Consider the following 13,658-nt stretch of genomic DNA (forward strand, 5'->3'; position numbering starts at 1 on the left):
GATTGAATTGGGCCAAACCTTCCACACAGAACCAATATGTAGGCCACAGCAACGCGTGGCAGGGGACGGCTAGTACCATTATATATTATCAGTAATATTACATGTAACATAAAATATACAGTTATAATATAAATATAATAATATAATCCAGTTCAAAGCAAATAATGTGGATTTTTCCCATGCCCGGTCAATATTGTAGCTTCTTATCCTCCTTTGGAGTCGTGTAAGCACAGGATGGATGGCCATCTGTCGGGAGTGCTTTGATTGTGCCTTTCCCTGTTGCAGAGAGCGAGGGAAGGGAACCAGTGACGCGCATGCGCCCATGCTGCGAGGCTGGGACTACCACTCCCGGCATGCCAAGCGCCGCGCATGCGCCGCAGCGCGAGTGGGTGGGTGAGCGACGGAGCCGGGGCTGGAGCGGCGGAGGGGCGAAGGAGCCGAGCTGCCCGCGATGACGCCTCCTTGGGTACCTTCCGGCGGGGGCGCCCCATTCCCCAGGGGAGGGAGGGAGGGAAGGAGCGAGGAAGGGGGTCTTGGCCTCGATATCGCATTGGGCTGGACCTATTCCTGAGAGAACCAGAGGGCGGGGCTAAACTGAGGAATTGGGCCATTGGGGGCGGGGCCTCATCGGTTAGGGGCCTCCAGGGGGCGGGGCTATAGCGATGTTGAATTGAAGCATTGGTGGGCGGGCCTTGTTGGCTTGGCGATCAAGGGGGCGGAGCGATGAGGTATTGGTGGGCGGGCCTTTTTGGTTAGCGGGATCAAGGGGGAGGAGCCATACCAAAGATGAGGTATTGGTGGGTGGGGCTTATTGGTTAGGGATATCAAAGGGGAGGAGCCATGCCAATGATGAGGTATTGGTGGGTGGGGCTTATTGGTTAGAGGGATCAAGGGGGAGGAGTCATGCTAATGATGAGGTATTGGTGGGTGGGTCTTATTGGATTGAGGCCAAGGGGGAGGAGCCATGCCAATGATGAGGTTTTGGTGGGTGGGGCTTGTTGGTTAGGGATATCAAAGGGGAGGAGTCATGCTAATGATGAGGTATTGGTGGGTGGGGCTTATTGGTTAGAGGGATCAAGGGGGAGGAGTCATGTCAATGATGAGGTTTTGGTGGGTGGGGCTTATTGGTTAGAGGGATCAAGGGGAGGAGCCATGTCAACGATGAGGTATTGGTGGGTGGGGCTTATTGGTTAGAGGGATCAAGGGGGAGGGGTCATGCTAATGATGAGGTATTGGTGGGTGGGGCTTATTGGTTAGAGGGATCAAGGGGGAGGAGTCATGTCAATGATGAGGTATTGGTGGGTGGGGCTTATTGGTTAGAGGGATCAAGGGGGAGGAGTCATGCCAATGATGAGGTATTGGTGGGTGGGGCTTATTGGTTAGGGGGATCAAGGGGGAGGAGTCATGTCAATGATGAAGCATTGGTGGGCAGGGCTTATTGAATAGGGGGATCAAGGGGAGGAGTCATGTCAATGATGAGGTATTGGTGAGTGGGGCTTATTGGATAGGAGGATCAAGGGGGAGGAGTCATGCTAATGATGAGGCATTGGTGGATGGGGCTTATTGATTGCAGGGATCAAGGGGGCGGAGCAATGTCCAGGATGGGGTATTGGTGGGCAGGGGAGGCTTGACCCATTACGCAAAGTATGCATTTGCAGTATAGTTGATTTTGCCCAGGGGCGCTCTTGGAGGAAAATAGACCTTGACATATGCGAGTTGTAGTTACTGGGATGTATAGTTCACCTACAATCAAAGAGCATTCTGAACTCCACCAGTGATGGAATTGAACCAAATATGGCACACAGAACTCCCATGACCAACAGAAAATATATATCAGTGATTGGGGGGGGGGGGGGGCAAAATACTGTTTGCTTACCATTGAAAATTACCTAGGGCCGCCTCTGTTGGTGGGTGGATCTTATTAGGGTGATCAAGGGGATGGAGTCATGCCAATGATGACGTATTGGTGGGTAGGACTTACTGGATTGGGGACCAAGGGGGAAGAGTCATGTTAATAATGAGGTATTGGTGGGCGGGACTTATTGATTAGGGGTATCAAGGGGGCAGAGCCATGCCAGTGATGAGGTATTGGTGGGCGGGACTTATTGGATTGGGGATCAAGGGGGAGGAGTCATGTCAATGATGAGGTATTGATGGGCAAGCCTTATTAGGGGGCATCAATGGGGCGGGGTTATGCCAGCGATGAGGTATTGGTGGGTGGGACGTACAGGTAAGGTGGGGGGGGGGTCAAGGGGGCAGAGTCATGTCAGTGATGAGGTACTGGTGGGCATTAATTAATGGGATCAAGGGGGCGGAGCCATGCCTAGGATGAGGTATTGGTGGGCAAGCCCCATTGATTAGGGGGCTTAAGAGGGCAGAGTCATGTCCATGATGAGGTATTGGTGGGCGGGACTTATTGATTAGGGGGATCAAGGGAGTGAAGCCATGCTAGTGATAAGCTATTGGTGTGCGGGCTTTATTGATTGGGGGATCAAGGGGGTGTAGTCATGTCCATTGATGGGCGGCCTTATTGGTTAGGGGAATTAATGGGGCATGGCCACTAAACTGGTATGATCAAACAGTGAATTTTAGCATTGCAGAATTTCTATGGAGTTTCTGCAATGGCTTCTATTTTGGGTGCTAATTGACAAAAGCAACTATGACTACAACTTCCAACATGTTCTCTCTTCCTTCGTACATAGGAGACTTTGAGACTAATGTGCTCCCCAGTGACTCTGATTTTATTGTTTCCATTAGGGGATGAACCGATGTAGCACAGACAACTACTGCCAACATGAAGATCAGAATGTTACGTATCCAGGTTACAAATCTGTCCATGTAAGTATTCTGGTTACTATCAAAGGTAACTTGCAACAGTTAAAATACACAAACCGTCATCAAAAATGGGAAGAAAAGATACATAAATCAAACCAAACCTTTGATGTGGATAAAAGAGTACTGCAAACCATGATCTTAAAGGGAAAAAAGAGCCATTATATTGTAAACTTAAAGACCCCACAACCTCTGAGGATGCTTGCCATAGATGCAGGCTTAAGGTCAGGAGAGAATGCTTCTAGATCATGACCATATAGCCCGAAAAACCTACAACAACCCAGTGATTCCAGCCATGAAAGCCTTCGACAATACAAAGTAGTTTGCTGAGTTCTTAAATCAGTATCCATAACTCTCTTCCTACAGCATTAATACTGTATATACTCGAGTATAAGCAAACCCGAATATAAGCTGAGACATCTAATTTTGCCACAATAAACTGGGAAAATGTATTGACTCGAGTATAAGCCGAGGGTGGGAAATGCAAAATAAAAATAGATACCAATAAAATTACATTAATTGAAGCTTCAGTAGGTTAAATGCTTTTGGATATTTACATAAAACTGTATTTTTAAGATAATTTTAAGATAAGACTGTCCAACTCTGATTAAACCTTGGTTCTCACCTTCCATGTAAATGTGCTCACTTATTCTTCCCATAATAATGAAGAGAGTAAAATAATATATGTAAGAATAATAATAATAAATAGATTATTTATTTATTTATTTATATTATTATATAAATGTAATATAAACAATAAGAAATAGAGAAAAATAATAAATGCAATAATAATAATAATAATAAATAGAGTAAAATAATAAAGGTAATAAAATAATACTAATAACAGAGTAAAATAATAATCTTGACTCGAGTATAAACTGAGGGGAGCTTTTTCAACCTAAAAAGGGGGCTGAAAAACTAGGTTTATACTCGATTATATACAGTAATTAATAATTAGGAATGATTTTGCACTGCACTTTGTGTTATGAAACCTATGAGGACTACAAAAATCCTAATGGGCTATGCAGCGGAAATATAGGATAACAGAATTGAAACAGTAAAGGCAAACTGTTTTGACACTCATCCAGGCAGATAAATGAAAAGTTTTGAGGGCCTAATCTGATGTATTTCCTCGCTGCCATGCTTTCCAATGTATTTGAGGAAACATAAATGCTCCATATCCACTGGGATGTTTGTGGTACCCAAATACTGAGGTGGGACGTGCTTTATGTAGTTACCAGCTTTTTGTGTTTGCCAAAAATGTAACTTATATAGATAGATAGAGATAGATAGATAGATAGATATAGATAGATATAAATGTATGTATGTAAAGTAAATATGTGCTGTCGAAGGCGTTTATGGCTGGAATCACTGGGTTCCTGTGAGTTTTCCAGGCTGTATGGCTTTCTGCAACATGGCCATACAGCCAAGAGAACTCACAGCAACCCTGTAAAGTAATGGTTTGGACATTTTCTGTTTGTTTTTTAAAATTCACAATTCTCTATAATAATAATAATAACTTTATTTTTATACCCCGCCTCCATCTCCCCAAGGGGACTCGGGGCAGTTTACAAAGGGACAAGCCCAAAGAACACAGAGTTAAAACCATAAAACAAAACAAAATAAAAACATATCACAATAAAACATAACAGTAAAAACTTTGCAATGCTGAGCAATATAGTACAGAGTTCAGAGAGCTCGTGAGTTTGTGCAAAATTCCTAGATAGAGCTACAGCATGGGAAAGTGCAAAATCAAAAGGCAGGGCTGGGAGAATAATGTTCTTGGGCATTAAAATGTCAGAATAATGTTCTTGGGCGTTAAAATGTCCGGCACATTAGCACATGCTAAAGTGCCGGAAACTTAGGTAACATTCAAACAAATAGCCAACACCTGTAGGGAAAAGGTCCGCAAGGCTAAAGCAAAAAACGAGCTCAGACTTGCCTGGGACATTAAAAACAATAAAAAGGGCTTCTATTCTTATGTCAGTAGAAAAAGGAAAAACAAGGAGGCGATAGGACCTCTTCGAGGAGAAGATGGGGCAATGCTGACAGGGGACAGGGAAAAGGCAGAACTACTTAATGCCTTCTTTGCCTCGGTCTTCTCACAAAAAGAGAGTCTTCAACCTCAGCAAGATGAAGTGGATGAGGGATTGGAGAACATCCAACCCCAAATTGGGAAAGAAGTCGTCCAGGAATACCTGGCCGCTCTTAATGAGTTCAAGTCCCCAGGGCCAGATCAACTACACCCCAGAGTATTGAAGGAACTAGCGGAAGTCATTTCGGAACCATTGGCAACCATCTTTGAGAGTTCTTGGAGAACGGGAGAAGTTCCAGCAGATTGGAGGAGGGCCAATGTGGTCCCAATCTTCAAGAAGGGAAAAAAGGACGATCCAAACAACTACCGTCCGGTCAGCCTCACGTCGATACCAGGCAAGATTCTGGAAAAGATTGTTAAGGAAGCGGTCTGCAAACACTTAGAAACAAATGCAGTCATCGCTAATAGTCAACATGGATTTATCAAAAACAAGTCATGCCAGACTAATCTGATCTCTTTCTTCGATAGAGCTACAAGCTGGGTAGATGCGGGGAATGCCGTGGATGTAGCGTACCTGGATTTCAGTAAGGCCTTCGACAAGGTCCCCCATGACCTTCTGACAAGGAAACTAGTCCAATGTGGGCTAGGCAAAACTATGGTGAGGTGGATCTGTAATTGGTTAAGGGGACGAACACAGAGAGTGCTCACTAATGCTTCCTCTTCATCTTGGAAAGAAGTGACAAGTGGAGTGCCGCAGGGTTCCGTCCTGGGCCCGGTCCTGTTCAACATCTTTATTAATGACTTAGATGAAGGGCTAGAAGGCATGATCATCAAGTTTGCAGACGACACCAAATTGGGAGGGATAGCCAATAGTCCAGAGGACAGGAGCAGAATTCAAAACGATCTTGACAGATTAGAGAGATGGGCCAAAACAAACAAAATGAAGTTCAACAGTGACAAATGCAAGATACTCCACTTTGGCAGAAAAAATGAAATGCAAAGATACAGAATGGGGGACAATCCCTGGCTCGAGAGCAGTACGTGTGAAAAAGATCTTGGAGTCCTCGTGGACAACAAGTTAAACATGAGCCAACAATGTGATGTGGCGGCAAAAAAAGCCAATGGGATTTTGACCTGCATCAATAGGAGCATAGTGTCTAGATCTAAGGAAGTAATGCTACCCCTCTATTCTGCTTTGGTTAGACCACACCTCGAATATTGTGTCCAATTCTGGGCACCACAATTCAAGAGAGATATTGACAAGCTGGAATGTGCCCAGAGGAGGGCGACTAAAATGATCAAGGGTCTGGAGAACAAGCCCTATGAGGAGTGGCTTAAGGAGCTGGGCATGTTTAGCCTGAAGAAGAGAAGGCTGAGAGGAGATATGATAGCCATGTATAAATATGTGAGAGGAAGCCACAGAGAGGAGGGAGCAAGCTTGTTTTCTGCTTCCTTGGAGACTAGGACGCGGAACAATGGCTTCAAACTACAGGAGAAGAGATTCCATCTGAACATGAGGAAGAACTTCCTGACTGTGAGAGCCGTTCAGCAGTGGAACTCTCTGCCCCGGAGTGTGGTGGAGGCTCCTTCCTTGGAAGCTTTTAAGCAGAGGCTGGATGGCCATTTGTCAGGGGTGATTTAAATGCCATATTCCTGCTTCTTGGCAGGGGTTTGGACTGGATGGCCCATGAGGTCCCTTCCAACTCTTTGATTCTATGATTCTATGATTGGCCAATTCTTTAGAACTGCCTAGTCAAAAGCACAGTGGAACATCTATGTTTTTAGGTTCTTGCAGAAGATGTACAGGGTGGGTGCCAGTCTGAGATCCCTAGGTAGAGAGTTCTAGAGCTGAGGGGGCATCACCAAAAAGGCGCTCTCCCTTGTCCTCACCCACTGAGACGGAGGTAGAAGCAAGAGATTAGAAATAATTTATTTTTGTAAACTGAAAGATAATAGGAAATATTTAGAGGAATAAGTGGAAGTCACTCAGGCTTGCTATGGCCAAGTTGCCTTAAGGGCTCACTGAAATCAATGGAACTATTCTAGAGTTGAGGTAAAATGCCTGCCTTTGCAGTGCTGAGTGGATTCTGCAACACGATACGCATCTTGGGGGAGTTAACATGCCCTGCTTTTCTGGACGAAAGTTTAAACGCCTGGGCAAGCAAGTAGTTTTGACCTTGCAGTGGAAATAATAAATGTAAGTGGGGAGGGAGTTCCACAATAAAGCTGCCATGACAGAGAAGGCTCACTTCCTTGTTGTGACAGAGCCTCTGCTTATAGTCTTAAAGTCAGGCAGGCTTATCCTGGAAGAGGCACTGTTTCATATGTTTTAGTCCCAAGCTACTTAGGGTTTTAAAGGTAATAACCAGTGCTTTGGCTTAGACTTGGAAATGTGTTGGCAGCCAGTGAATTGGTGCAATATGATTCCACCTGGATGCACTAGTTACAGTTCTGGCTACTGTGTTCTGTGCAAGCTGGTGCTTTTGAGTCCTCTTCAGGGGTGGCCCATTGCAGTTGCTTATTTATTTATCGTGTCATCAGCAACCATTGTATCACAATTCTAACAGAGCAAAACAAACACACAGATTAAAAAGGAAAAGGAAAAAAAAACACACACAGATTTTGCAAATTTGGTATTTGGTTAAATGTCTTTTGACCAGTATCTGGCCACTTGGAGTGCCTCTGGGGTTGCCGCAAGAAGGTCCTCCATTGTGCATGTGGTAGGGCTCAGGGTGCATTGCAGCAGGTGGTCAGTGGTTTGCTCTTCTCCGCACTCACATGCCGAGGATTCCACCCCGTAGCCCCATTTCTTAAGATTGGCTCTGCATCTCGTGGTGCCAGAGCACAGTCTGTTCAGCGCCTTCCAAGTCACCCAGTCTTCTGAGTGCCCAGAGGGGAGTCTCTCATCTGGTATCACCCATGAATTGAGGTGCTGGGTTTGGGCCTGCCACTTTTGGACTCTCGCTTGCTGGGGTGTTCCAGCGAGTGTCTCTGTAGATCTAAGAAAACTATGTCTTGATTTAAGTCGTTGACGTGCTGGCTGATACCCAAACAGGGGATGAGCTGGAGATGTCTCTGCCTTGGTCCTTTCACTATTGGCTGTTACTTCCCGGCGGATGTCAGGTGGTGCAATACCGGCTAAGCAGTGTAATTTCTCCAGTGGTGTGGGGCACAGACACCCTGTGATAATGCGGCATGTCTCATTAAGAGCCACATCTACTGTTTTAGTGTGGTGAGATGTGTTCCACACTGGGCATGCATACTCAGCAGCAGAGTAGCATAGCGCAAGGGCAGATGTCTTCACTGTGTCTGGTTGTGATCCCCAGGTTGTGCCAGTTAGCTTTCGTATGATGTTGTTTCTAGCGCCCACTTTTTGTTTGATGTTCAGGCAGTGCTTCTTGTAGGTCAGAGCACGGTCCAAAGTGACTCCCAGGTATTTGGGTGTGTTGCAATGCTCCAGTGGGATTCTCATGGGGACATGAGAGAAGCCTCCTCGCAGGATTGCAAGACATCCGGGCGTCCCCTGGGCAACGTCTTCGTAGACGGCCGATTCTCTCGATCCAGAAGCAACCAGAGACGACTTGCAGCATGCAAACAAGGAAGCAAAACAACCAACGGTCCTTTTCAAGACCAACCATGACAATAATCTCAATCAACAACGAAGGCATGTCAGCTGCCAAAGAACAACTGCTCTATGAACTGTGCCGAGATAAGAAATTGCAGTTGCTGAATGCATTACAGTTATTGAATCGTAAATATATTAGAGCCTTATACCTTGTAGACAAACCATGTACCATTGCAACCACTGAACCAGTAGGAATGGAGTAAACTGCACCTTTAGTCGCCAAAATATGATTAAAGAGTACCCCCAGTTCTCAAACTTGGCAGATGCAATGCCATTTGTAGATGGCCACAACCACCCACCAAGCAGGAAAAGACCATGATGGTGAATGAGATGGGATGGACCGTGATGGGATTGCATCTGCCAAGTTTGAGATCTGGGAGAAGGGGGACTCAGGGCAGCTTACAGCCAGCAACAATTCAATGCCCCACATAAATAACAAATAAGCAACAGTTACATAATAAGTTAAAACATTAAAATTAGATTAAAAACCATTTAAGATAGTACAAATTGAATTAGTTGGCATGTCAAGTCCGCATTCTACGATCAACTTAATCAGAAGCCTGTCCATAGTCCTTTTTCCCTAGCATTATCGTCATTTCTATTGTCAGCCTAATATTCGAATGCCTGGTCCCATAGCCACATCTTCAACTTTTTCCTGAAGGAAAGGAGGGAAGCCATTGACCTAATTTCGCTGGGGAGTGAGTTCCACAGACGGGGGCCCACCGCCGAGAAGGCCCTGTCCCTTGTCCCCACCAAGCGCATTTGCAACAAAGGTGGAATTGAGAGCAGGGCCTCCCTGGAGGATTGTAAGTTTCGAGGTGGGATGTAGGGGGAAATATGTTCGGACAAGTAAGCTGGGCCAGAACCGCATAGGGCAGTGTTTCTCAACCTGGGGGTCAGGACCCCTGGAGGGGTCGCGAGGGGGTGTCAGAGGGGTCGCCAAAGACCATCAGAAAACAGGGTATTTTCTGTTGGTCATGGGGTTTCTGTGTGGGAAGTTTGGCCCAGTTCTGTCACTGGTGGGGTTCAGAATGCTCTTTGATTGTAGGTGAACTAGAAATCCCAGTAACTACAACTCACAAGTGTCAATGTCTATCTTCCCCAAACTCTACCACTGTTCACATTTGGGCATATTGAGTATCCATGCCAAGTTTGGTTTAGATCCATTATTGTTTAAGTTCACAGTGGTCTACCTGGATGTAGGTGAACTACAACTCCCAAACTCAAGGTCCCACCAAAGTGTTTTCTGTTGGTCATGGGAGTTCTGTGTGCCAAGTTTGGCTCAATTCCATCATAGCTGGAGTTCAGAAGGCTCATTGATTGTAGGTGAACTATAAATCCCAGTTACTACAACTCCCCAATGACAAAATCAACCCCCCCCCCAAACCCCACAACTATTAAAACTTGGTCGTATTGAGCATTTGTGCCAAATTTGGTCCAGTAAATGAAAATACATCAGATATTTACATTACAATTGATATCAGTAGCAAAATGACAGTTATGAAGTAGTAATGAAAATGACTTTATGGTTGGGGGGTCACCACAACAGGAGGAACTCTATTAAGGAGTCGTGGCAATAGGAAGGTTGAGAATCACTGGCATAGGGCTTTATAGGTCATATAGGAAATGGAGATGAACACCACCCCTCAGAGTCGGTCACTACTAGAATTGCTGTCAGGGGAAACCTTTACCTGTACTAAGTGATATAAAAGAAGAAGAAATTGGAGACAAAGTGAAGAGGGTAGCAGAAACAGAGTGAGTGCTTTATTTGACCCTGACTCCTCTTGCACCGGCATGAGAGACTGCATCCAAGGGGATATGGACCTTGACAAGAAATTCTTTAAATTGAAGTTTGTGGCAGCCCTTTCTCTAATTTATTTATTTATTTACTGTATTTGTATGCCGCCTTTCTCAGCCCGTAGGCAACTCAAGGCGGTCAACAGGGCAAAATGCAATGCTTACAGTGTCATAAATACGATTAAAAACATAACATATAATAAAAACAAAACAAATCAATAAAATATAAATTTATCGTATCTCCTATCGTCCGGACTCATTGTCTAGTCGTTCCATTTCCCTATGTCAGTTACTCTGCATTTGCAAATCAGTTCCAATCTCATTTTGGAGCCATTCAAAACACGTTAGCCTTGATGAAACCCTGCGGAGGGGGTGCCAATAGGTATATGCCTTTTCTTGTACTCTGACAGTATCTCCCTCTTTTAGATCTCTGCTTTGAAGCAGAATGGACTCCTGCAATCATTGTCGGCAACACCTAATGGATGCAGAGAAACAGGTAGCGTACCAGGTTAACGGAATGCAACACCTTAAATCCTGTTGTGTTTTTTTCTTTCTGTTGAGATAGGATGCTGAAGAGCTGTAGCCATCACTGCTATCAGTGACTAAGTCATATCCCTTTGAGCCCACTGAGAAGATTGCTGTCATTCTCCTAATGATCCTTATCAGAATAATGACAGATGGCAGTTGAACGAAAGAAGGAGCCAAACTGAGCTGGCTTCTCAGCTGAGTCAGTAGAGCTGAGCTTGCTTCTGATCTCTCTCTTTACTACAACTATATGAATAGAAGCAGCTACCCAATGTGAAACAGCTCTCTCATTGGACAAAGTTGAAAGCAACTTTTAGTTTATTCACCCACATGCAACCTTTTACCGCATCTAGATGATGATTCTGTATTTCCACAGCTTCTTTGGTAAAGGGAAAGAGAGAGATTTGGGTAGGTTCAGCATCGTGGTGATACCTAACACTAAAACCCTGGATGATTTCTAGTGGCTTCATATGGATGTTTAAAAGTATAGAGGACAGTATTGAGACCTATAGAATGCTGAAGATCAATGGCCAAGAGGCTGAGCAACAGTTTCCCCACCCCACCTTCTGGGAGCATTCAATTGAAAAGGATTTTGGATAAGGGAAACTATTTATGATATCGGTCCACCCCTTTTTCTCATCTTGGGACTTGCAGCATGGTCGTTATGTTCAATTGGGGAGTCACGCTGCCTCATTGTGTTTGTGGTTCTCAAATACGTTGGGAGAGAGCACGCATGTTGCCTAAATCTCTGGTTTAGGAGAGTTTGTATTCCACACTTTACTCTAAGTCCACAATAAGAGCAGGGAGCTGTTTTATGTGTGTAAGAGAATTTTTTTAAAAATTAGAACTAATTTCGGCAATATTAAATCTTATATACAGGCATGGGTCAACTTCGGCCCTCCCTCCAGGTGTTTTGGACTTCAAAACAAGCCTTTGGGGCAGTGCAGTGAAGCAAAATGGTTTCCTGAGATGGTTTTAAACAACTTTTAATGTGAATACAAGTGATTTTAATGTTTGTATATATTTATGGTTTTACGTCCCGGCATTGAATGTTTGCTGTATCTATGTTGTGCTCTGCCCTGAGTCCCCTGTGGGGTGAGAAGGCTAGAATATAAATGTTTTAAATAAATAATAAATAAATAACTCCCAAAATTCCTATCATCCTACCGGCTGGTAAGAATTGTCGGAGTTGAAGTCCAAAACACCTGGAGGGAGGGCCGAAGTTGGCCCATGCCTGGATTATAATTTTACCTCTGTTGTATTTCATTTCCATTCATTCCCTTTCTCTTTCCTCTTAGATGTTAGTGCGGAGGTCCTGCAAGCCAGGGAAGAGTGGGATTCTGTGGCAAATGTCCTTCCTGGAGGTATGATAATCTTCCATCATGATAGAGAGCTATTATCAAGCATTGAAATTTATTAGTATGGACGATAATCAAGAAACGGCACCACAGAAACATTTCTGAAGGATTTCAGTGTAAATGTTGTTGATGTAACGAGTTCTGCGCGTGCTAATATTAAAGCTTGTGCACGTTGTTAATGCTTTCATTTTCCTTTTGAACAACTTCAATTTTTATTTATTTATTTATTTATGATATTTATATGCTGCCCTTCTCACCCCGAAAGGGACTCAGAGTGGCTTCCAAGTAATATACAATACAATAAATAAATAAAATAAATACAATATCTTCTTGGACCCCTCTCTTTACTCTGGTCCCAGAGCAGCAGTTGGTGTTGGGGGGAGGGACTCCCAACTGATGACACTGAAGACAAGATGGCTTTTTTGAGAATGTTGTTTAGCACCATGGCGAGAACGTAACGAAACTGGTCATGGAACATAAAGAGGCAGACATTTTGTGTAGTGTGGTCATATTTGTACTAGGGGTGTGTGAATCTGTATGCACACATGTGTCCAACAGACACATGTGTCCATCAGTCTCAGTGGTTCCCAACCTTTTTTTTTTTGACCAGGACTTCACCAGGGACCACTCTCCAACATTAGTACCAAAAAAGTTACAAATTGGTTTTTGGTCAACTTTAGATTCATAGAATCATAGAATCATAGAATCAAAGAGTTGGAAGAGACCTCATGGGCCATCCAGTCCAACCCCCTGCCAAGAAGCAGGAATATTGCATTCAAATCACCCCTGACAGATGGCCATCCAGCCTCTGCTTAAAAGCCTCCAAAGAAGGAGCCTCCACCATACTCCGGGGCAGAGAGTTCCACTGCTGAACGGCTCTCACAGTCAGGAAGTTCTTCCTCATGTTCAGATGGAATCTCCTCTCTTGTAGTTTGAAGCCATTGTTCCGCGTCCTAGTCTCCAGGGAAGCAGAAAACAAGCTTGCTCCCTCCTCCCTGTGGCTTCCTCTCACATATTTATACATGGCTATCATATCCCCTCTCAGCCTTCTCTTCTTCAGGCTAAACATGCCCAGCTCCTTAAGCCGCTCCTCATAGGGCTTGTTCTCCAGACCTTTTATCATTTTAGTCGCTGTCCTCTGGACACATTCCAGCTTGTCAATATCTCTCTTGAATTGTGGTGCCCAGAACTGGACACAATATTCCAGATGTGGTCTAACCAAAACAGAATAGAGGGGTAGCATTACTTCCTTAGATCTAGACACTATGCTCCTATTGATGCAGGCCAAAATCCCATTGGCTTTTTTCAGTTTGGTTATTTGGGGTACTGTTTGGTTATTTGGGGTACTGATTTAGAAAATTACATTGGATAGACCACATCAGCTCTAGTTTCTGATACAGATCATATGCCATCCAGTAGTTGCCACCTGCTCACTCACAGAAAATCATATTTAATAATCTGGAGCTGATGTAGTAGTAGTAGTAAT

General features: G+C 44.4%; 1 protein-coding gene across 1 annotated transcript in view; it reads left to right on the top strand.

Annotated features, from left to right (window-relative positions):
* Window positions 1-368: 368 nt before the first annotated feature.
* ELMOD3 (ELMO domain containing 3) overlaps window positions 369-13,658 on the top strand; it is a 34,480-nt gene continuing 21,190 nt past the window's right edge. Inside the window, exons 1-4 of the mRNA XM_060787159.2 lie at window positions 369-466; window positions 2,758-2,838; window positions 10,716-10,785; window positions 12,113-12,178. Coding sequence (XP_060643142.2) covers window positions 452-466; window positions 2,758-2,838; window positions 10,716-10,785; window positions 12,113-12,178 — 232 coding nt within the window. The 5' untranslated portion in view covers window positions 369-451. The remainder of the gene's footprint in view (window positions 467-2,757; window positions 2,839-10,715; window positions 10,786-12,112; window positions 12,179-13,658) is intronic.

The sequence above is a fragment of the Anolis sagrei genome, chromosome 7 (assembly GCF_037176765.1).
Source record: "Anolis sagrei isolate rAnoSag1 chromosome 7, rAnoSag1.mat, whole genome shotgun sequence".
NCBI lineage: Eukaryota > Metazoa > Chordata > Lepidosauria > Squamata > Dactyloidae > Anolis > Anolis sagrei.